Source organism: Corvus cornix, chromosome 18 (genome assembly GCF_000738735.6).
Source record: "Corvus cornix cornix isolate S_Up_H32 chromosome 18, ASM73873v5, whole genome shotgun sequence".
Lineage (NCBI taxonomy): Eukaryota > Metazoa > Chordata > Aves > Passeriformes > Corvidae > Corvus > Corvus cornix.
This window is the reverse complement of record NC_046347.1, coordinates 7290191-7311374: the sequence shown is the minus strand read 5'-3', so window position 1 is coordinate 7311374 and position 21184 is coordinate 7290191. Positions and strand designations below refer to the sequence as shown.

Below are 21184 nucleotides of genomic sequence, written 5' to 3'. Positions count from 1 at the left end.
TGGGGACTCCAAACCTCCCTGGGCAGCCCCTTCCAATGCTAAACCACCCATTCATTGAAAAAATTCTTCTGGCATCCAACATGAACCTCCCCTGGTGCAGCTTGAGGCTGTTTCTTCTTGCCCTGTCCCTTGTTCCCTGGGAGACGCTCACCTCTACAACCTCACCACCCATAAATGTGCCCTCATGTGGAATTCTGCTCAAAACAAAGACAACACTTGTCCTCAAGATGTGTCTGTGCCACTGCCAATGTGCTTTTCAACACTCCAGACCAAGTCAGTCCCTCTCCCATTGTTCTGTTTATTTGTCTATCTAGGACAGCACGCTCTCAGTAAACAGGTCTTGCAAAGAGCCCTCCTGTAATCCTGACAGCATATGCCACCCATGACTCATGGATCTATTACCCAGTTCTGGTACCCAAGCCCTGCTGGCCTGGGTGTGTTATCAAAACACAGTCAAGGGAGATTTCAACTGGCATGGAAGAGCCACGTGAAACAGGTCCATTTCCTCTGCCTCCCAATCAGCAGCTAATGGGGAGCCCGAGAGACAGACAACAGATGCTATCAGCAGCACTGGAATACATCCCTGAAGGAAAAGAGGTCACTGGGCAGAGTTACAGGAACTTGCAAATCTCCTCTTCTCTTTTGATCTCCTCTGTGCACACAAATCTGAACTGTTGCAGTCACTTTTTACTCTTTTTCCTTTTTTTTCCATTTTTTTCCATTTTACATTTCACTAAAATGAAGCACACTTTTTATGTGACAATTTATAGATGGTGATTTGTATAAAATAATCACGTTTTAAGAATTAGAGCTGCCAGAATGGGAACACACTGTTCCCATAACCTAAGCAAGGCTGAGTACATTTTATTTTCTCTCTGCCCTCAATTAGGATCCTCTAATATGTTTTGGAAAAAAAACTCCAAACAAACAGCAAAACCCAAAAAATTATACTCGGGTTGTTACAGCCCAATAACTGCAGAGGTCTAACTTGCTTTGATATACTAGCTTTATTCCCAAGGAGCACACATAAAGCGTGTGTGGTTGTAGCTTTTTCTCTATTGATGCATTTATCTCCATTTATAAACCATACAGATGCATCAGGCCTGGGTAGCCTGAAAAAGGGGGCCAGAGGAAGGAAGGGAACACGTCACCACTTAGGGAAAATTCCAAGAGAAAAGGCTGTTGAATATGGACATTACCCCTGTGTCTGTAACTACTTCTTTACAGCTGCTGCATAAAGGAGGTTTTGGTGGCATGTCAGACACAAGCAAAATCAGGTAACTTCAAAAAGCAAGCCAAATTAAAAGATACTACAGCACTGAACACTGGGCACTGGTAAATTCACTTCTAAATGTGAGGGAGTCACTGAGTACCAGAAAATGGCAAGAAACTGCTTTGCTGAGGAGCCTCCAAACCCAAACTAATGCCTCCAGAGACTTCTGTGGCTCACAACAGCACTCACATGGACCAGACAGAGCAACATGGACCAAAACCTTCAGGTTTATCTTTTAAAGACAGAGGCACTGAAAAAGGTTGGTGATGGAATATCTTTTGAAGAAATCCTGGAATTCTAATATTTATATTACTACTTGTGACCTCCTCTGCAAACTGCCCACAGCCCTGAACTAGGCCTCTGGACACACTACTATGCATGTTCTCAATGCAACAGGCATGCTGAATCTGTGAAGATAGTGAATGATGTCAAAAACGAAATTAAAATGCCCCAAGACACAGAAATCAAACCTCCCTCCATTTATTGAGCAGTGCATTTACTCTGATGCCTTCAGGAGGCATGTCAGCAAAAGGGATCAGAAAAAGTTGACTCCATATGAGACTGCCCTTTCTTCTAAACACTCTTCCCCCAATCCACAAGTAATAAAGATTTTTAAAGATTTACTCTTGCTATCACACACAGCATGGCCTCCACTGCCAATTAATGACAAAAACCATCAATATATTAAGTCAATATATTTTTAAAATATCAATATATTAAAAATAATATATTTTAATGTAACCTTGAGGCCAATATGCACTGGCAAATCATTGATCAATTCACTGCATATGGGAGCTTTTAAACATGGGAGTTGGCATTTTATAGATGCAGAGGTATGGAGCACCACTAGTTTGGGTTTATTTGGGAGGGGGGAAAGTGCCCGTATTCCTGACACCTTCTGTGTCTAAACTACTTAACAATTCATATTAAACACACCAGGCCTTTACAAACTGAGTCCCACAGAAGTAAACTGACTGCTTGGCTTCTGTTTTACACTGGTGGTCATCCCATTCTCTGCAGAGACAGCACAGGCCTTACAGTATTCTGTTGTCCGGGGCTTTTGAGAGGATTTGGGGGGAGGACAGGACAGGACAGGACAGGACAAAATCCTTCATCTCCCTCTTATTCCCAGGTCACCTGCAGAATTCCCACCGTGTGCCCCTGCTCAGCGCAGGATGGGATCTGCAGGAGTTGGCCATGTGGAAAAAGGTGATTATTCTGTGCCCACATGGAAGGAGAAGCACTGGAGAGCTCGAAAGCACTGCAGGCTGAGGGCAGCAGCAATTCATAGGCTTGGAAAATTATGTGGGCTTTACCTTTTACACTCCTGTTAACTCTGATTTTCATGAAGTAGGTGGTGTTGCTACAGCAACTGTCGTATCACATCATTTCTGCTGTCTCTATCACAGGGATCATCTTATTTTATCTTAAACTCAGATATGCAGCTTTTTTTCATCTATTCTAAAGCCCTCTGTATTTTGGATATGAAAAAATTATACAAAATAGAGCTGTGTCATATAAATGGTATTTCTTAAAAATGTAGCAAAGCTTACAGAACATTTTTATTTGTTCTCCTTTTACAAATGCAGAAGGAATAAAGAAAATGGCACTGGCAGATTTATGGTATTCCAGATTTTCAGAAATAAATTAAGAGCTAGTCTCACAATAAAGATGTTTCATACCTCTTTTAATGTGTTCTCTCTACAGAAGCTAAGCCTGTGTTCCTGTGCACATCAGCAGAAGTAACTCATCTATTCACAGGTGAAAACATTTTCCTTCCTCATGCCCAGGCTATTTATGCACCTGCATTCCACACAACTCACACCCAGCTCAGATGCTCTTGCCCACCCACAACACAACCCCAGCCCTCACCTGCCTTATCTGCAGCCTGGAAGAAGCACCTACTGAAGCAGAAGTCCCAACCCACCCTTACCTGGTTCAGAGGGTTTGTCCAAGCTGCCAGGGATGAGGTGGTCACCCAGTTTTGCAGTTGCCTTGCTCAGTAACCCCAGAATTTGGCTCTACCTCTTTGGCCTCCATTTTGCTGCCTGGAAAAGGTCTTTGTGGGTTCAGTGCACAAGCAAAACTCAATAAAATCCTGATGATGGAAAGGTTCTGTTCAACTTTTGTTATTAACAAGCATTCCAATGCGTGCACTCACAAATCTTCCTTTTAAAAATATAAAAAGCAATGTTGAACAGTAGTAAATATTCAGTTACACCCTTGGGCTACTCAGGAAATGTACGAAAAGCCCTACCTACAGAAAAAGGTTATTTCACAGACCACTCAGCCAGCACAGCTCAGACATCCAGATTAAGCTCTGCCGCAGCCTAAGTTGATGAGTATTTTGATCTGCTTCTTCCTGAGCATTTCCAGCCACTTCCAAAACAATCAGTGCAGTCACCAAATCACACTTCAGTGCTCCAGACAGGTCCTGGGCAGATGGAAATCTGCCAGTGTGGATCCAACCTGTGGGCAAGGACTGTATCTCGTGCACCTGGTTAATGGACATGTACAGAATTAAGACATTAAATGGCCCTTTGGTTCCTTCAATTGCTTTGCAAACTTCATTTCAGTGCCCCCAGTACCTGACAGTTGTTCTTTACCTAATTTCCCATAAAACTGAGTTTTGTGCAGTCCTGCTGTGCACATCTGCCCGGCCCCCTCCCAAAAGCTTGGGAAATTGTTGGCCAATTTCCAACAAATTTGGCAGCAAGGCATCCACATGTGGTACCAACAAGCTTTGTGAAAACAACCTAAATGAAGGAAGCTCTTCCCTCCCTGGCTGCAGGAGCCTTGTAACACATCAGAGAACCCACAGGGTTGTGCTGCTCATGGAGCCAATTCCTTGGGCAGGAGGTAGGAAGGAAAAAAAATATTCACCAAGTCACTGCTTGTTAATGGCAGTCAGGAAAGCCAATTAATCCTCTTGTTCTCTACTGGAATTGAGAATATCTCTTCACTTTATCCTACCCACTCATTTACTATTTTCAGTAATCATGATCAAAATGATTTGTTTTACAACTACACTGTCACTTGACAATCCCTCTGAATTCCAAGCAGACACATCTGGTATTGATAGCCAGCAAGAAGTCATGCACATGGGCTGTCTTAAAAATCAATGTAGAAGACAGTCAGATGTGGACAACCCAGCTGTCTGCTATCATCTGAGCATTTATTTATTCTTATAATATATACTGAAAACCAGAACTCTACTAGAAAGAGCTTATTTTATATTATCCCCAGCACTTACTATGCAAGCAATTTAAGTCTTCCAACCAAGACACAGTGGAGTGTTTGGGAATCAACAAATTTGCTCTGGCAGCGATGAAACATTCATTATTGGCTTTGAAGTAGGGAGGGGTTTGGTTGGAGGGGGGAATCTCTTATTTTCTTAAGATTTGTTAAAATGCGGACAAAAAGCTGGTGGAGGGACACTAGATAGGACTCAGCGAAGAATCAGAATGCTGTAGATTTATGCTGGAAGCTGCCTGTCTGTCCCACCTGAGGGATGAAATCCTGGTGTGATTTTACTGTGCAAGGTCAGAGATCCCCTCTGCCCCTCTCGCCCCTGACTCTCCCTGCTGCTGTTGCCATGTTACACACCCTCAAGTACTCAGGCTTGGGGAAGAACGAGTTAAACTTTGCAAAGAAAAAAACACAAGCAAGAGAAACACCTTTCCTCTTTCTGCTTAACTGGATAATTGGTGAGCAGGAACCTGCTTGATGAGTTTCAGCAGCTCCTCGAGATCAGTCAGGGCTGTTTCTGAGAGCAGCTCAAGCTGCCAACTGGATAAACACCAACAGGGTGCCCCTTGCTAAGGCTTTTGATAACTAAAAATTTCCAGAAGGCAATGAAGCAGTTTGTATGCCAAAGATCCATCCAAACCCAGTGAGAGCAGGGAGCTGAAAAGGGAGAATATTTTATAGATGTTATATACATAAAGCTGTCTTACAGTCAGAATAAATAGATGATTTTAAAAGAAAAAAGAAAGTCTAAATAATTTTTATTGCAGTGGAGAGAGTGCAACAGTAAAATTCAAATGAATGAATTAACAGGTTCTGTCCTAAGAATTTAAGGGGCCAAGAAAATTCTAGTCCTGCTCTGTACAATCCTCTGGGCTTATTACTTGATACCATTTATCCATAATGCAAAGGTTTTATTCAAGTACTTAGTGCTTTTGAGTCCAGCTGGCTGAAATAAAAGTACACAAAGATTGATTTTCACGTAAGGATTATCTTGTCCTACCTGTATCAGATGTGTGTGCAAGCACCTGAGTTAAAAAAAGGCAAAACCAAACAGAACCAAACCCTGGTAAAATCTTGCAGTAATTTCAAACCTGTCCCAGCTGTACAATCACCAAAGCAGCCCCTATGGCAATCACTGTCCATATTATCATCTTCATTTCTATTTATTCACATCACTGTTTCAATTAACACTACAACTGGCAAATAGGCATTTAGATATGCTGGGCTTTAAGATCAAGACCCAAAGCTCTCCCTTGCTGAAGCTCTTGCTGAAGTACTTGCTGAAGCAGTTGACTCCAGATGAGAGCCTGGGCTTTCTCCCAGGTTCCCTCCTCTCTAAGGATGCAGGGAAGATTAAGAGGAAGCAAAAACATATTTATATCCTAAACAACAACATAAAGATTTGGGGAAAAGTATTTCAGCTTTGCCAGTGTTGATCTGTTCAGACATACCTCAAAGATTTTGATAAAGTAAACAAAACCCCACAACTCAAGGCTCAATACCATCCATCTAAACCAAACCAACCAAACCCCTCCACACACACTGGAAGTGCAATGTCCCTTTGGAAGATGACAGGAACTGTCCATCAGACATTGCCCCTTGCCCTCATGTTTTGTACCCCTTCCCCAAGCATGATGTCTTTTTGTACTGCTTTTTCATACAAGTGTGCCCTTGGAGATGTTGGGGTTTCAAACCCAGAGCCAACTTTCCTAAACACGCTGTATTTTGAAAAGCCCATTTTTGTTTCACAGAGAAATACAGGAGTTTGCATCATAAAGCCTTTATCCCCCCCAAACTCAAAGCCTCCCATACAGTTAAAAATCAAATCCAGCTTTATTTTCCTGCATGAGTCAGGCTGCATGCAAACAGCTTCTGAGGACGGCAACTTGGGGTGGAGAACTGAAGGAAGAAATCCAGAGAAAAGAAATTCTTCTAACAGCACACTCCTATTTCCACAAGACATTTGCGAATATTTTCATTTTAAAGCTAGAGGAAAGCCACCCCCTTCCACCCCAAAAGAAGTTTTAAATATTATAAAGACACACAAGGACACACTTTATTATTTTAACAATTACTGCTATTTTCAGGGCTCCAGCACAGTTACTTCCTTCCATAATTGGACTTCAATCAAACCCTAGTAAAGCTTTTGATCTTGGAAAGAGTAACAACACAGCTCTGTTATCAGCACAGAGGGGGCAAAGAGTAGGACATCCAGCATTTTTCAGTAAAGGAAAGTTAATTGCTTTGACTTATATTTATCAAAGGTCACAGCTACAAGTTCTGAGCGCACACACATAACGGTGTACACTGAGAAATCTCATACAGACTGGACAAAGTGTTGGGATTATACTATCTGTGTGCATTAAAAAAAAAAAAAAGAAAAAAAAGAAGAAAATGCAGCAAAACAATGCTAGATTACTATCCAAATATACCCCAGTGGATGTCCTGCCAAAGAGCAAATATGTGGCTGTAAGCTCCAAACTGAAATAAAAGCTTGGCCAGCAGCCCAGAGCTTCACTGTATTTTGCTCAGCCAACCATAATCTGGCAGAACAGAGTGAACACATTTGCAGCCACGTGATGGAGAAGCCTGTCGGGCCAAGCTCATTTCCTTGTGTTGGTTAAATGTGATCTTCAGACTGTACACACCAGCAGCTTGGGAAAACGTGAGAAAGTGGGAAACAACCAGCCACGGGCTGGAAACTGAAGGGCAGCAGAAAAAATTACTTGAGGCGTTTGCTTAAAGGTTTGGGTTGCCAGTGGTGGATTTTAATGAGGTGTTAACTGGGCTCTCAGGGCTGAGCACCCGGCGTTCAGCTGGGTCTCCACTAGAGTTACACACCACCAGCTCCTGCAAGGATGCAGATCCTGAGAGAACCCGGTTTGGAAAAGGCACTGGAAATTCATCGTTGGATAGGAGTGAGAGCTACTCATCAGTGTTTCAAAAACGTGAAATGCTGAGTGATTTTGAAGTCCACACTGAGGAGACTCAGAGGTGCTCAGGCCTGCCAGGATGTGGCCCAGGATGGATGGTGCACATCCCCCAGGGTTCAGACTGCAGACACCCCTTGAACAGCCACTGCTGAACACAGAGAAACATCTATGAAGTGAGATAGAACCTGGCCAAAGGATTCAACCTGAGAAATATGAGGGATAACACCTGCCCCCATGTCAGGTATTATATTTTGATAGTAGTGATAATAATGTTTTTAAATAACTGACTTAGGAAGAGACAAACGGCATCCCTGGCCAGCATCAGACCTGCACATGATCCCTGAGAGCAGGTTACACGTGGATGCAGAAAGAAAAGCTCCCAAACACAAGACCTCAGAAGTACATCCCTGCTGCAGATAAGAGCAACTTGGCTGAAGCAGTCACCAGAGTACATAAGAAAAGTGAGATTTGTTTATTTTCTAACAGGAATAAATTGATAAACCAGACACGTGCAGCACCTGGTGGAATCAGAGACGCACACGAGTTGACAATTACACCTCCAGCTCTTTCCTTCTCCTTGGCTAATGACTCCTTTTCACGTGTCCAGAACAGCTTTCAGACAGAGACTACCACAATTTTCAACAATGACATCAACCATGTCGCACTGAGAAAATTGAGCAGATAAGAGACACTGGAAAAGTGTTTCTTAAACCTGGTGATGAGCACGGTCGAACTGAAAGAACAGCCTTTCTGAGGGCAGCCACGTGATTATGGATGCACCAACATCAGGCCTTGGAGCCTGGACAATCCATGCCCTGATTTTTTAAGTGCCAAGGCACCAACAGGCAAGGTGTTTCAAGCAGACACCCAAACCACAGCTGTCCAACATGTGTTACTCAAGGCTTGTGGTTTAAACTCCTCAGAAGGCAGATATGCAGGTTAACTTTAAATATGCTGCACTCTTCCCTAATTCTCTCATGTAAGTATAGAGTTCAGTGATGCAGGTGTTCACAAGGTCAGCTTCCTGCTCCATTTTACTCAGTTGGTGTTGCTCTCAAAAAATGTTCTACCACTCCAGAAACACCTTCAGCTGGTGAGCAAGCACTGTGGCTTTTTTTCCCTTTTTGAGTTGGTAGAGTAAGACACAGTAACAACACACGGCTGAGGAGCATGACAGAATCTAGATATGCAATTTATTAACCTGCTCTGTTATTTACGCTCTTCTCTTCCAAGAAAAACAACCTTCACTACAGGGAGGGACAGAACTCCTCAGTTTTCAGTGTACAGCTCTTGATACAGAGGCCAGGCCCTTAGACAGCTGGTGACAAAGGCCATGCTGTGGTCAGTCCCTCACAACCAAGCTGCTTGGGTAGCTCAGGTCCCTGGGAAAGTTTGGAAAACCAGAGTAGGAATTAAACAACAGTGCCCCAAGGTATTTGTAGTTTCACTTCCCAAAGTCTTCACACTCTTTATTAATCAGAGCAGTGATCACCCAGCTGGACAGGGCTGAGATTGTGGCCACCTTTCTTTAGTACTCCACCCTCACCCAGCAATAAGCAGAGAGAACTGGGCTGTTTCACAGGGCAAGCCCAGTGTATAAAAAGGATATCCCAAACCAAATTATCTCAGGATGAATGGAGCACCAAAAACAAAACAAAAACAAAAAACCAAAACCATTGAGCAAACATACACTCCTGTGAAAATTTTACTTTGACATTGATATGCTGCTGTGGTATACTTCAAACAACAGTGAGCTCAGCACTTGCAGTTATTTCAGATCTGTATCTGCTTTTTCACTCTTCGAAAGCTAAGGTGAAGGCAATGTTTATGCACATTAAAAAAAAAAAAAGGCAGACAGAAAAAATTGTAGCATTTCCCAATAAACTTTCTCCAACTTAATCCTGAGGAAGCAGGAAGAGACTCGAGTGTCTTTTCAAGCAGTTTTTTTCTTTTTTAGAAACATTTAATATTGCATATGCCACAGCCAAACCAAACAGGTTCTTGGACCTCAGGTAAGTGTTACCTTATCAGAAATGGTACTAAAATGTCTTCATGCTGTGCTGGAAACAAAATGTAGGGACACAAAGAGGTTCTCTCAGGTTTGTAAATGCCCTACAAGTACGTGTTGGGGAGAGGGAGCAGGGGAGTCTACCCAGCAGCACTGCATTACACCAAGAGCCGGTTGTGTCACTACAGCTCTGTCCCGACACACCCATATTTTACAGCACACAATGTACTGTACAATCCACAATGCCAAGAAACTCAACATATCTAATCTGGCAGAAAAACAAAGTAATATCAGGTTAATCCAATTCTTAAATTGCACAACTTTGAAAAGCCAATAGGAAAACAAATCTTTCCCCTCATTTGTGCTCCCCCATCCCTCCTTCCAGCACACATACCCTGCCATGACCCACTTTTTCTCTTTGATCCCTCAACATTTTTAGCCCACTCTCACTCTCCCCTGTTCCCCTCTGACTCCTGACCTCGCTGCAGCCCAGACCCCGGTGGCAGGGTGAAAAATTTCCCAGATTAGAGCAAGCCAGCTCCGTGTGCAGGGCGGGATGAGTGGTGGGATGTGCGCACAAGGTCACTTGAACGCCCGCCTGCATGTGACGCTGCAATAACTGTAATAAGAGCCACAAATCTGAAGTTAGATCACTGCAAGGTAGCTTCAAACCAGGCAGCAGAGCTAGGGTGACTCTGCTGCAAAAGAAGAAAAGGATACAGCAAGGATGCATAAAAGTTGAGGAAATTTTTCAGTAAAATAACTGTGCTTGGCTTTGGAGAGGACCAAGACCATTCCACTGCGTGGGATAAAAACTTTCAAGATCTTGCTTACAAACCTTACAGCTAATTTTCTAAATTCTCTTTTTAAATGAAACACCAGAGTCTCATCTAATCACAGAACCTGAGAAGCTGAGGAGTTCCAAGGAAGAAGAATGGTGGAAAAAGTTTGACTCCCCTCCCTCCAACACACACTAAACCAATTAAATTTGGTTTCTTGCAGATTCTTTTCTCAAAGTGAATTGGCATCTCATGGTGTCTAAAAGGGTGTCAGCTTTTCTAGAAGCATTTCACACAGATCAGGCATTTTAAAGGTCTAATGTACATTTTCTGATGTAGAAAATGCACATTTGCATTACTCTTCCTGCTCAGCAACACATTCCCATCCTATATCCACTCATACATCCACTCATTTATTTTCAGAAAATTTTAGAACTGTAATTAATTCTTCAAAATCACAACTTTCTTGCTACATTTGGTTAAAATCAGCCAATATAATCAAAAACCAGCAAGCAGGAACAGGCAAGAGGCCATACACCTGGCATGACCAGATTTGGTTTGTTTTCATAGAAAAACTGGAACAAAAAAATACCCCGATGCTCATCTCTCACAGCAAGCAAGAGCTGCAGGAGTTACATGCCCAGAAGGGCCAGTGCCCCACCGAGGGGCTGCAGCTGCAGGGGCTGCAGATGCCACCAACATCCGTATTTCCACTATGCAGTACAAAGAGAGGCAGCGGTTGAGGGCTGATTGCTGCAGGGCCCTTCAAATTCAGTTTAACCCTCTCTGCTTTGATGAGGAACAGAATCTGGGTTTGAGTGCTTAGTTCCTACTTACTAAGCAGTACTAAGCCAAGAACACAGCTGGTTTTTTTAAGCAGACATCTTGCTGGAATAAGACTCATTTTGAAATGTTGCAATGGTGAGTTTGTAAAAATGACTGAATTGTTTTAAGTCATCTCCTCTGCTTCAGCGCAAGCCTTGAGCCTGTGCTTTATGTTCTGCAGCCTTGTGCAATGTGCTCTTCTACAAGAAGGTTTAGTGCTGTTATTTCAATAATCTTGCTGTCCTAAAAATACTGATTGCTCCATTAAATGCATTTCTGCAGTATTTTGTGCTTTGAAGTTTCACATTATTGTTCCTTCATTTCTTATCAAATGCAATTTACAGTTTCCTTCCTCTCCACATTTAATTTCTGTTGGTGTGCTTTCACCTGTCCCATGATTGCTGAGTGACCAGGTCACCTCAAAGACACCAATGTCCATATAGACATTAAGTAAGCAGGGAGGCCTTGCAAGTGTTTTAAATAAAACTTAAGATCCAATCACTGCCACACAAATTAATTGATCTTGCTGTGGACAGAGAACCCTGTTCATTCATTTGTTTATTAAATTCAGGAGAACCAACCAGTTCTGTAATGAATTACTTAATCTTTGACCTATTGTCCATAGCCATGTTCCAGAACAAAGAATTTACAGCAAGCTGAGCTCCCTCAGGCTAATTGGAAAAGAATGCTTTTTTTTTTTTAAACCATTCTCCATCTTCAACAAATCTTTGCCAAACTCTGTATTTTTGCTTCTCTGCTTATACACCTACATATTTAAGGATGACATTTGGTGACAGGTGAGTTATTGCTCCAGTTCACTGTAGCTTCTGCTCGTAGGAAACACAACTGTGGTTCCTGCTTTGTGTAGTAATCTACATTTGTGTTCCAGCTAACAAGAAGCTGAGTTTTCTAGAACCCTAATGCAATTTGGAGTTTTTTATTTTCTCCTACAACAGCCATATACCAAAACAAAGAGCTCCAAGATGCTCAGTGCCTGTTTTCATTAAATTGCAAGTAATATGAACAAGAGAATAATGCCAGTGGGATGAAGAGCTAGAGCTGTTTCTCAAAGTTGAGCAGAGAACCCTGAAGCAAGAGCTTGCCACATCAGACAAGCTAAGCAATGGTGTTAGAGGGTGCACAACAAAAATCTGGGCCAAACTTAGCCCTGGCATAACTTAGTTGAGAGAATGGGACAGGAGAAGCAGAACTGTATCACAGCTTTAAGCGTGTCAGAAATGTGAGAGGCTGAACAATATTTTGCATTTGTTTAAAACTTGATGGATAGCACCTCAGTCATGCAAAGCTGAAGTGCTGTGAAGAGCACCAGAATAAAAGAAAAAAAAAAAAAGAAAAAAGAAAAGAAATGTTGCGACACATGCTGCCTTACCCACCTGTGTTAGCTCTCCACACTGCAGCTCTCAAGCTCTCAGGACAAAATTCAGCTTTTTGATAGAGAGCTTCTTTATCAACATTTGTTTGTTTTAAAAAAAAATGAGTATACAAGCTACAAAAAACGTGTTTGTCATACATTCATTTTGACACAGTTGTGGATTTTACACTCATTTTCAACACCAAGTGATTATGTATAACTTAGTCCATTAAGTGGAATAGATTCGAAGTTTAAGTAAATGCTTTTTTTCAGAGCTTTCATTATCTGCTTAAGGTAGAAGAGATCAACCCACAGCTTTTCTTGAAATAACTTCGCTGAAATATTTTTTTCTGATCGCCAGTCTTCAGTGAAATTCAGACAAAATATTGAAAATATATTTTGTTATGAAAGGAAGACTTTACTAAAGGAAAAAAAAAAGGAAACCTATGCTCACGTTTTGTGTGATAAAACTAAACAGCTCCACAGTGTACTGCCAGGCAACCAAACTTCTGATTTCATAACGCACTAAAGTCCTAATGGTGACCTGATGGTGACTAAGTCCTTTCATCCTGTAAAAACCTCCACTGGCCACTGAGAGCTGCTACCCCCCTTAAAAAAAAAATTCCAGAAAGATGAATGACAAGAGAGTGAATGGTGACATTTTGCTGCTCCACCTGGGAGGTGACGGAGAGCAGTCAACAAGCTGCCTACCTGCTGAGCAATACAGAAATCAGGGAGACCACATGAGGAGCAAAGTACTTATTGCTGAGATTAATTGGCAGAATCTGGCCACTGCAGCTTCCACAATTGCCAATTTGCTCTCATAAAAATATGTAGAGATTGAACAATTTAATGCAGCTTCATCTAATCAGATAATATCAGTGTCTTTGTATACATCTCCTGATGAGGTCTTCTCTCTTCACTATAATGTACTGTTTTATGAAAGACTTCAGGGTGTACTCGCTCCTTAAATCAAATCACTGCACTGAGAACCATTCAATCACTCTGCAATGCACTTTGAGATGGGAAGCAAAGCTCTGAAAAATACATTGTACTTTTCTAAGTAACTGTAACAAGCTTGACACTCAAGACATCCTTGAAATGTCTTTAAGAGGACAAAAAAAATCCCAGCCAAATCCTAGGTGTTCCCTGTATGTGCCCTCTTCCTAAGTCTGGATAGCCCTTCCTTGCACAAGGAGCTCTCCCTGTATGGAATGCACTATGAGACCTGGAGAGTCGGGCCAGGGATATTTAAAAATACAGCCTAACACCCGAGATTATTGCATGCTGTTTACTGTTTGAACTCTGAACTAACTTCAAGTTCTTTCACGCAGTCAAGCAATTATTTAACCAATAATCAACATTTAACTGTGAATATTAAAATTAGCTCTCTTGAAGGAGACACAGTGTTCTTGCTTCCAGCCTTAACAAGCCTGTGCGTTCAGCACTTTTTTCCCCCCCGTTATCATGTGACAGGCTATTTTTAATATTTGCCTGAATATATTTTGCATCTCCCTTTGATCCAGAAAGCAGTTTTGCGAGGCTTGCCCGCAGAGTGCACTTCCTTGGCAGCGGCAGTGCAGGGCGCAGCTTTTCCGTCTCAGTGCAATTTGGGCCCTTGCTGGCAGAGGCAGGAGCGGAGCTGGGCTGAGCTTGGCTGCACAGGGCAGGGACACGTGCCTGGAGCACATGGTCCTGCAGGCACCCGGAGCCTCACGTGAGGCTCAATGTGAAGAGCAGCTCCTGGTACCAGCCTTGGGATGGTGGAGCTGGTCATTCCCATCGTCACGTGGGAGACCAAAGGTCAGGAAATTCCCAGCTCCCTCCTGGGTGCTGCAGGTAGAGAGCCCTTGGCCTCTGAGAGAGAAGGGGCTCGTGCAACACCCAGGGACTGCTTGTAAACAATGATTAAAGCTTAGGAGAGGATTCCACACACAAGCTGGCAGCCGGGAATGCTGCCCTTCACTCTGCCAAGCAGTGCTGGAGGAGGAGGAGGAGGAGGTCAAGTTAAGAAATGCAGGGGAAGGAAGGCTGCAATACAGGGAGTGCTGCACACACACCCTTTGGGGGCTGCCCCGGCACCAAGCCATCCCGGGATGAGGCTGCATGGAACAAGAACAAGCCTCTCCCAGCTGGCTGCCATGCCTATCACAAACAAGAGCTCAAAAAAACGCTGAAACCCACCCAATGGTAGCTGGTGTCAGTCACTGCAGCTCAGTGCCTGTGTAAGAAGCCAGAGGTAATGGATACTGCACTCTAGATGGAATATCTGGTATAATCAAATAAACCACAGCATTTCATAAAAATCTTTGTGTTCTTTGGGGGGGGGGGGGGGTGGGAGGTGTAAGTGTGCTTCACATGGAAATAATTCTCAGTTTTTTTATTAATGTGCCTCTAATTTTACTTTTTTTAGGGAAGACTTGCAGATATTGCACACAGGTATATTTCTGCAGTGGATTACAAAGCTTGTTTTTCTTTTTTCTTCTTTCCTTAAATAAACTTTGGCAAGTAGTCTAAGGCACCCAGCCATGCAGGCAACACAGACAGAAAACCACCACCAGAGAACACAAAGAAGGAGGGAGTTCTCTCAGAGCCCCCAACAGCCCTGTCCTCCTTTGAAGCAAGGCAGAAACAACACCTGGTTATCACTGTGCCAGAAGCATCCCTGTGACACAGCTCCACATCCAAGGCTTTGGTGGGAAACGGAAAATTCCGATCTAAACCACGAAATCCCAAAAACCTTCTAGTTTGGATTCTCCATCAGGTCTAGCTGATGATTCTCTAATTCACACCTTTCAAACCCTTTACAGTACCCTGCCAAAATCACCTCCATCAGGGATACACAGGGAAAAGAGCCAGGTAAAAAGCAACAACCAACTAGTTACCTACAAAGCATGTACCCTCCATTTACATACAAACAGCTAAAAATTACTCCAGATTTCCTTAAGGACTCTGCATTTAAATGGAGATTGACATTCCACCAAAAGATTACATGAGGTGTGCAATAGATGAAGAACCACAAAAGTGTGTTTGCAGTAATGGGTTACTTTAAAAGCTTCAAAAAAATCTGAAAACCTTTTTCTGAGGAGACCGCAGATTTCAACCAACCTACCGGCATCCAATACAAAGACAAAACAGAAGTTTTAAATGCATCTGCACATGACAATGAATGTTGGTGTGCAATGCTAAAATAAATCAAAATACTATTTTTTATTAACAAAATCAGCACTGTGAAAGATAAATACATGGTTTCACTCTTGCAAGTCATTACCCTGTGTCCCTCATCAAAACAAAACCAGAAATTCCTGTAACTACATTCCCTGAACAGAAATATATGAGAAGTAGGTGCTTGCTTTGTTCTTTGCAGATGATAAACTGGTGAGCCTGAACATCTTTTCATTGACCAGACAATCTGAGCTGGAAATACAGAATTAAGTTATATTCATACAGATCCTTTTTGTTGCCATTATGTTTTTAGCAGGGGGAAGGAAATCAGTGAGGATTTTGGTAATGTCATGTTCACAGTCAGGGTCAGCACAGCTTTGCTGAGCCTGATGACACTCAGGGAACGCCAGTGCAGATCTCCTGATCTCTTCCAGAGATGGCACAAAACACGTTTGGGCAACACCACTCACTCCCACGGACAGATAAGGCTTGTGCTGGAACACATGCACAAAATTAAATCTCCTCATGCTGCTCTCCCACGGACCATCCCCGGGGCTGAGGGGTGTGGGGCACCACATCCCTAAGTCACAGAGTCACAGCTGGGGCTCCATGTGCAGGGGGAATGTCCCCCACCCCGGACAGGGCACAGCCAGGGTGGGAGTTGTGACCACCTGCACGTGAGCCCTGGTGCCAAACTTGCACAGCCATTTAAAGACGAACAGCAGCAGCACAGGACTGGACCCTTCCTCCAGCCCCATGCACTCAAACAGGCTCCCATTGCAAGGCAAAATTCAGAAAACACACCAATGAAATATTTTTAGAATGACTATCACCTGAAACATTCAATTTTCCTGAAAGTAGTAAGATCACATTAATTTGTATTGAAATTGTAGACTTCCTACTACTTGTTCTTTGCTTTATTACAGTAACACAAATCACAATACTATGCATACTGGAATGATAGCTCACACCAATTAAAAAACCTTTCTTTATGTGACAATAAAAAAATCTATTTTAAATGTCTTAAGCTATATTAACCAACAGGCTCCACTACAATGACTTTAACATTTACCTCCCTTTTTCAAAGCAGCACATTTGCCTTGGCACTTCTATGACAACTCTTAAATGCTCATTTTTACTTTTACTAAATTTTAGAAAAAATATATACTGTTATATTCTCAAACTTGCTCAAACACTAAACTGTGAGATGGTCTTCTCTTCAGTACTGACTGTCAAAGAAATATTTTCACATGACAGCATGTAAAAATTTCAACGACCTGATGATAAACCAGACTACTGTTAATTAAGTCACAGTTCCTATCTGTAATGGGGGACAAGAATATATTATTTAAGTAGTGAAATGAGCTCCCTTTTAAAAAAAAAACCAAAAAACACATTAAACAAAAAAATTCTGTTCTTGTTAAGGCAAGATGGTGTTGGGAAAAATACCTGCAAATTTAGATGTTTTATCCTACCTCAAGAGACATAACATCCTTTACAACAGTAAAAAAGTGCACACTGAGATAAGTTTGTAACCCTGAGCTGCAAAGGGCTCAGGAAAAACTGAAAAAAAAATCGATGAGTCGAAAAGTCAAACAGACAGCTGATTACAAATAAATTCTGACAGGTGATCATTAAAAGCCTGGCTCACTACCAGGCTCCTCTGAAAAAAAAGAGACTGCGGACAGATTATCTGCTTTTAATTTTATGTGTGCACAGGTGACAGAAAACGGTGTAGCACATATGCACTATTTTTAAAGCTGGCTCAGAAAAAGCAAGGGGTCATGTTCTGCTCTTGCCTACTCCAAATATATTTTAACTTTGGACACCCTTATAAGTTATCAGTTAACCATGAAAAGCCTTGAAACTGAAACACAAAGCAAAGTCAAATCCACACAAAGTAAAATTAAGTAAACGAAATCCATGACTAAACACACACTTCTGATGGGGGGGCCAAGGAGTCTGTTGGTGGGTTTGAGGAGCTTTGGGGGATGTTTTATTTCTTTTTAACGAGACAGGAATGTTGCAGACTTGTAAGACATTTCTATTTCATCCTGCTCCACAACTTTTGCCCCTCTATTTATTTATTTTGCCTCCTTATCAGATGATTCTGACAATGACTTCACACGCTGAGCATGGCAAATGATCAAGCAGAAGGGAGAGGAGTGGTTTCCTGCTGCCAAGAGCACACTTTGCTCTAGCACATCTCATGTGAGCAGAGGAGCACAATAAATAAGTCACTCTCTGTATTTTTTTTTTTTTTAAGGAAAAAGGCAAAGCTCCACGTTTCCCAAACTTCAATGTTGACGCTTTTCCACTGCCCATGATCTCAGCCATGCTGGTGTCAAGCCAGAGCAGTTACTCTGGATTCGGACTGGTGTCTCTAAAGGGATGATCTCAAGTGCTAATAAACTAATAGAAGACTTCCATAGACATCAGACGGGCTGGAATTGCGCATTACAACCAGGCCTTGGACTCCATGGTGTTTTCTTAAGCTTAAGGTGACTGCAGATGCAAGTTATAAACTCAGGTCAGAGTTACGCTCAGTTTATGCCAATTTAAACACGATTATAATGTCGTTCCAAAACACAGATCCCATGGCAAATTTTAGCTCAGTAGAGAGTAAGATTATGGCCAAAATTTCAAGTAAGAAGCATTAACCTTTAACTCCAGAGTAACTGCCCACTCCTGTGTTCTCACATCAAATATGGGCTGAAGGAATATTCTCTTTCACAGTCCTTTTCCCTTCTCATTTAACACTGTGGCATCTATGCCATTCTGTCTGTGGTCTTTTTACTTGCTAACAGCTAAGATTACTAACTAAGATAGCCAAGTTTCCTTGGAATTCCCAGAGCTTTCCTTAGATAATTTAAACCAAAATCCTGGTGGAGCAGGTTAGCTATAACTGGAGCTACTGTTTTTATTTGCTGGAGTGTGAGTGACAGCAATCCTCTGGGCTCTAAACTGCCTGTCAGCTGCACAGGCAGAAGCAGTGATTTACAGTGGGGAGGAGGGGCTCACGCCAAATTCCAGAGGGAAGTTCTAAGGGGTGATTTACCTGGTCTGACTGGGCTCTGCATGCAGTTCTGCGACACCATGCCTGGATGGACTGAAGTAGAAGCCCTGCTGCTGAGGTCCATGACAGAAGGTGATGCTGAGGTAGCTTGCTGGAGACCTGACTGGTGTGGGCTAGGCTCATGCTGGTTTGGGCTGGGTGGAATGCCATTTTCTGAGAGGAATTCTTCCAGGTCCATGTATTCCAACTGGAAAGTGTCTCCATCGTATGGCAGTGTCTTGTCCCATAATGTTGGACCCAAGAAAGCTGACTGAGGGACTGTGGTACTGGTGCTGTCATCATCTAACTTCTTCTCTTTGTCTTTTTCTTTACCGAATGCTTAAACAAAAACACATAACAAACACGTAAGAGCTCAGTAATTAAAACACTAGCTACTACTATTTCCAGTATTTCTGCTGTACTCTCAGGTGTAAGAAAGGAATATTCCCTTCAAAAAGTAACTCCTTTGACTCACTCTACTTGGAAGAGAATCGAGGGGTCATGTCACTGAGCACCTTTGCTGGATACAACCACATTTTTGAGATTGCCCTCTGTTTTGAGTTAACAATTCCACTCCATGCACAGCTTTGAATGTCAGCTTCAATAAGTAATCAACAGACTTAAAAGTGAACACTCAAGTATTCCAGCAAACTGAAAGCTATTCAAATATTCTGTTGAAAAGGAACAGTCTTAGCCTAAAATCCCTGGGATCTGTTAACCTGTAATTCTTCTAAATTAAGGTCCCAATCCTGCTAGACCTTGCACAAGCAAAGTAGTCCTCAAATTCCACACTTCTAAACGTTACTAACACACAGTTAGTAACTGACAGCATACAGCTTTGATGTGCACAAGAAGCAACAAAATATTCAAATGTAGACGCAAAGAAAAAGTTAAACTGAGGCTTCCTCATTTCTACAGCCTCCAGTGATTTCAGTGCACGTTTTATAAGGGAAACGCCTGATTTCTCTGCAAGATCTGCAAGAATCTGAACTCATAAAGCTTCCTGTCAGCTACCAAGCCTTTGCAGCATTTTATTTTTAACCTCATACAACAGCCCCGGTGAAATCCTGCGAGTCGCTTGGCAGTGGAACTCGGAAAAACGAGGAGACAGGAACTGCCCGACCTTCCCTTGGTTTCTGCTTTTCGTGCGCGCTGGATCCGTTCGCCATAGCCGGTGCGCGTATTCCCGGGCTCCCGCCGCTTCCCGGGGAAACCGCAACTTTCTCCCATTGAACCGGGGGACGCGGTTTGTTGTGGGGCTGGGATGGGGATGAGGATCCCGGCCCCCTTTACCCGGGGCACGAAGCGCCCTTGGCGTCCATTCCCCAGGACCGGCGATGGGAACACCGAGCGCGTCCCGTTACATCGGGCCGGGGCGGCCGCCGCTCCCCGCAGAGCGCGCCGAGCGAGCCGTCCCGGGGCTCCATCGCCGGGGGAGAACCCGGGGGAGTGGGAGGGGGGGCGGCGGAGGTAAGGGAAAAGGGGAAAGCGATGCCGCGGACCCCAAGTGACGGCGGGACCGGGGCACGCTGCGAGGGGTCCCGTGGAAGCCTCACCGTCTTCGTGAGCGAGCGGCAGCTTGAGCGGGTTTTCCAGCAGGGACTTCAGCACGCCGTAGGTGGGCGGCAGGAACGGGGGGTTCAGCGGGAGCGGCCGCGCCATGGTCGGTGGGGGCTGCCAGCGGCGGCAGGGAGGGGGCCCGGGGGGGCAGCTGCGCGGCGAGCGGTTCCTTCTCCCTTGCTGTGGCCGCTGTCGCGGCGCGGGTGAGCCGGGCGCAGGGCCGGGCCAAGCGCCGGTGGCGAGGGGCGCTGGGGCCGCGGGACAGGGCGCGGACCGGGCGCGGGTCGGGCCCCTCCGCCGCGCAGCTGCTCCGCCGCCGCCGCTCCCGCCGCCCGCTCTGCGCCGCTCTGCGCCCGCCCGCCCCGCGCCCACGTGCAGCCGCCGCTGCCGCTGACGTCACGCCCGGTAACGGCCCCGCCATTGGCGCGACGGCCACACCCCTCCCCGGGAGCGGCCACGCCCCCCCGTGCGCCCCGCCCCGGCACGCGCGCGGCCGGTACTGGGGGGAACCCCGGGACAACCCCCCGAGCCCCCCGCGGGGCCGGAGCGTCTCCCCGGTAACCGGGAGGAATGTGTTAAGGAGATGTTAATGAGCCTGAACGTTTGACCCCGCTCGGGGCGTTCGAGTGTGGCGGTTCCCCCGGGGCAGCGGGACCCGGCGCTGCCGCGGTGTGAGGGGTCCCGGCTGCGGGGGTCCCACCCGTGTCTAAGGGAACAGGCTGTAGGGTACGCGAGCGTTTCCCACGGAGCTCCCTCTGCCTCTCTGCCGGGTGTCACCCCACGGTGACAGCGCTGTCACCACCGCGAGTGGGGTTCGTTCTCACCATCTCACAGAATCCTTCGGGCTGGAAAGGACCTCTGGAGATCACCCAGTCCAACTCCCCTGCCCAGGCAGGGTCACCCGGAGCAGGTGGCACAGGAACGTGTCCAGGTGGGTTTGGAACGTCTCCAGAGAGGGAGACTCC

At 44.4% G+C, this 21184-nt stretch overlaps 1 protein-coding gene across 1 annotated transcript in view; it reads right to left on the bottom strand.

Moving 5' to 3' along the window:
- HLF (HLF transcription factor, PAR bZIP family member) overlaps positions 1 to 20488 on the bottom strand; it is a 36546-nt gene extending 16058 nt beyond the window's left edge. Inside the window, exons 1-2 of the mRNA XM_039562182.1 lie at positions 20216 to 20488; positions 18663 to 18998 (exon numbers count right to left, since the gene is read on the bottom strand). Coding sequence (XP_039418116.1) covers positions 18663 to 18998; positions 20216 to 20321 — 442 coding nt within the window. The 5' untranslated portion in view covers positions 20322 to 20488. The remainder of the gene's footprint in view (positions 1 to 18662; positions 18999 to 20215) is intronic.
- Between the last annotated feature and the right edge of the window lie 696 nt (positions 20489 to 21184).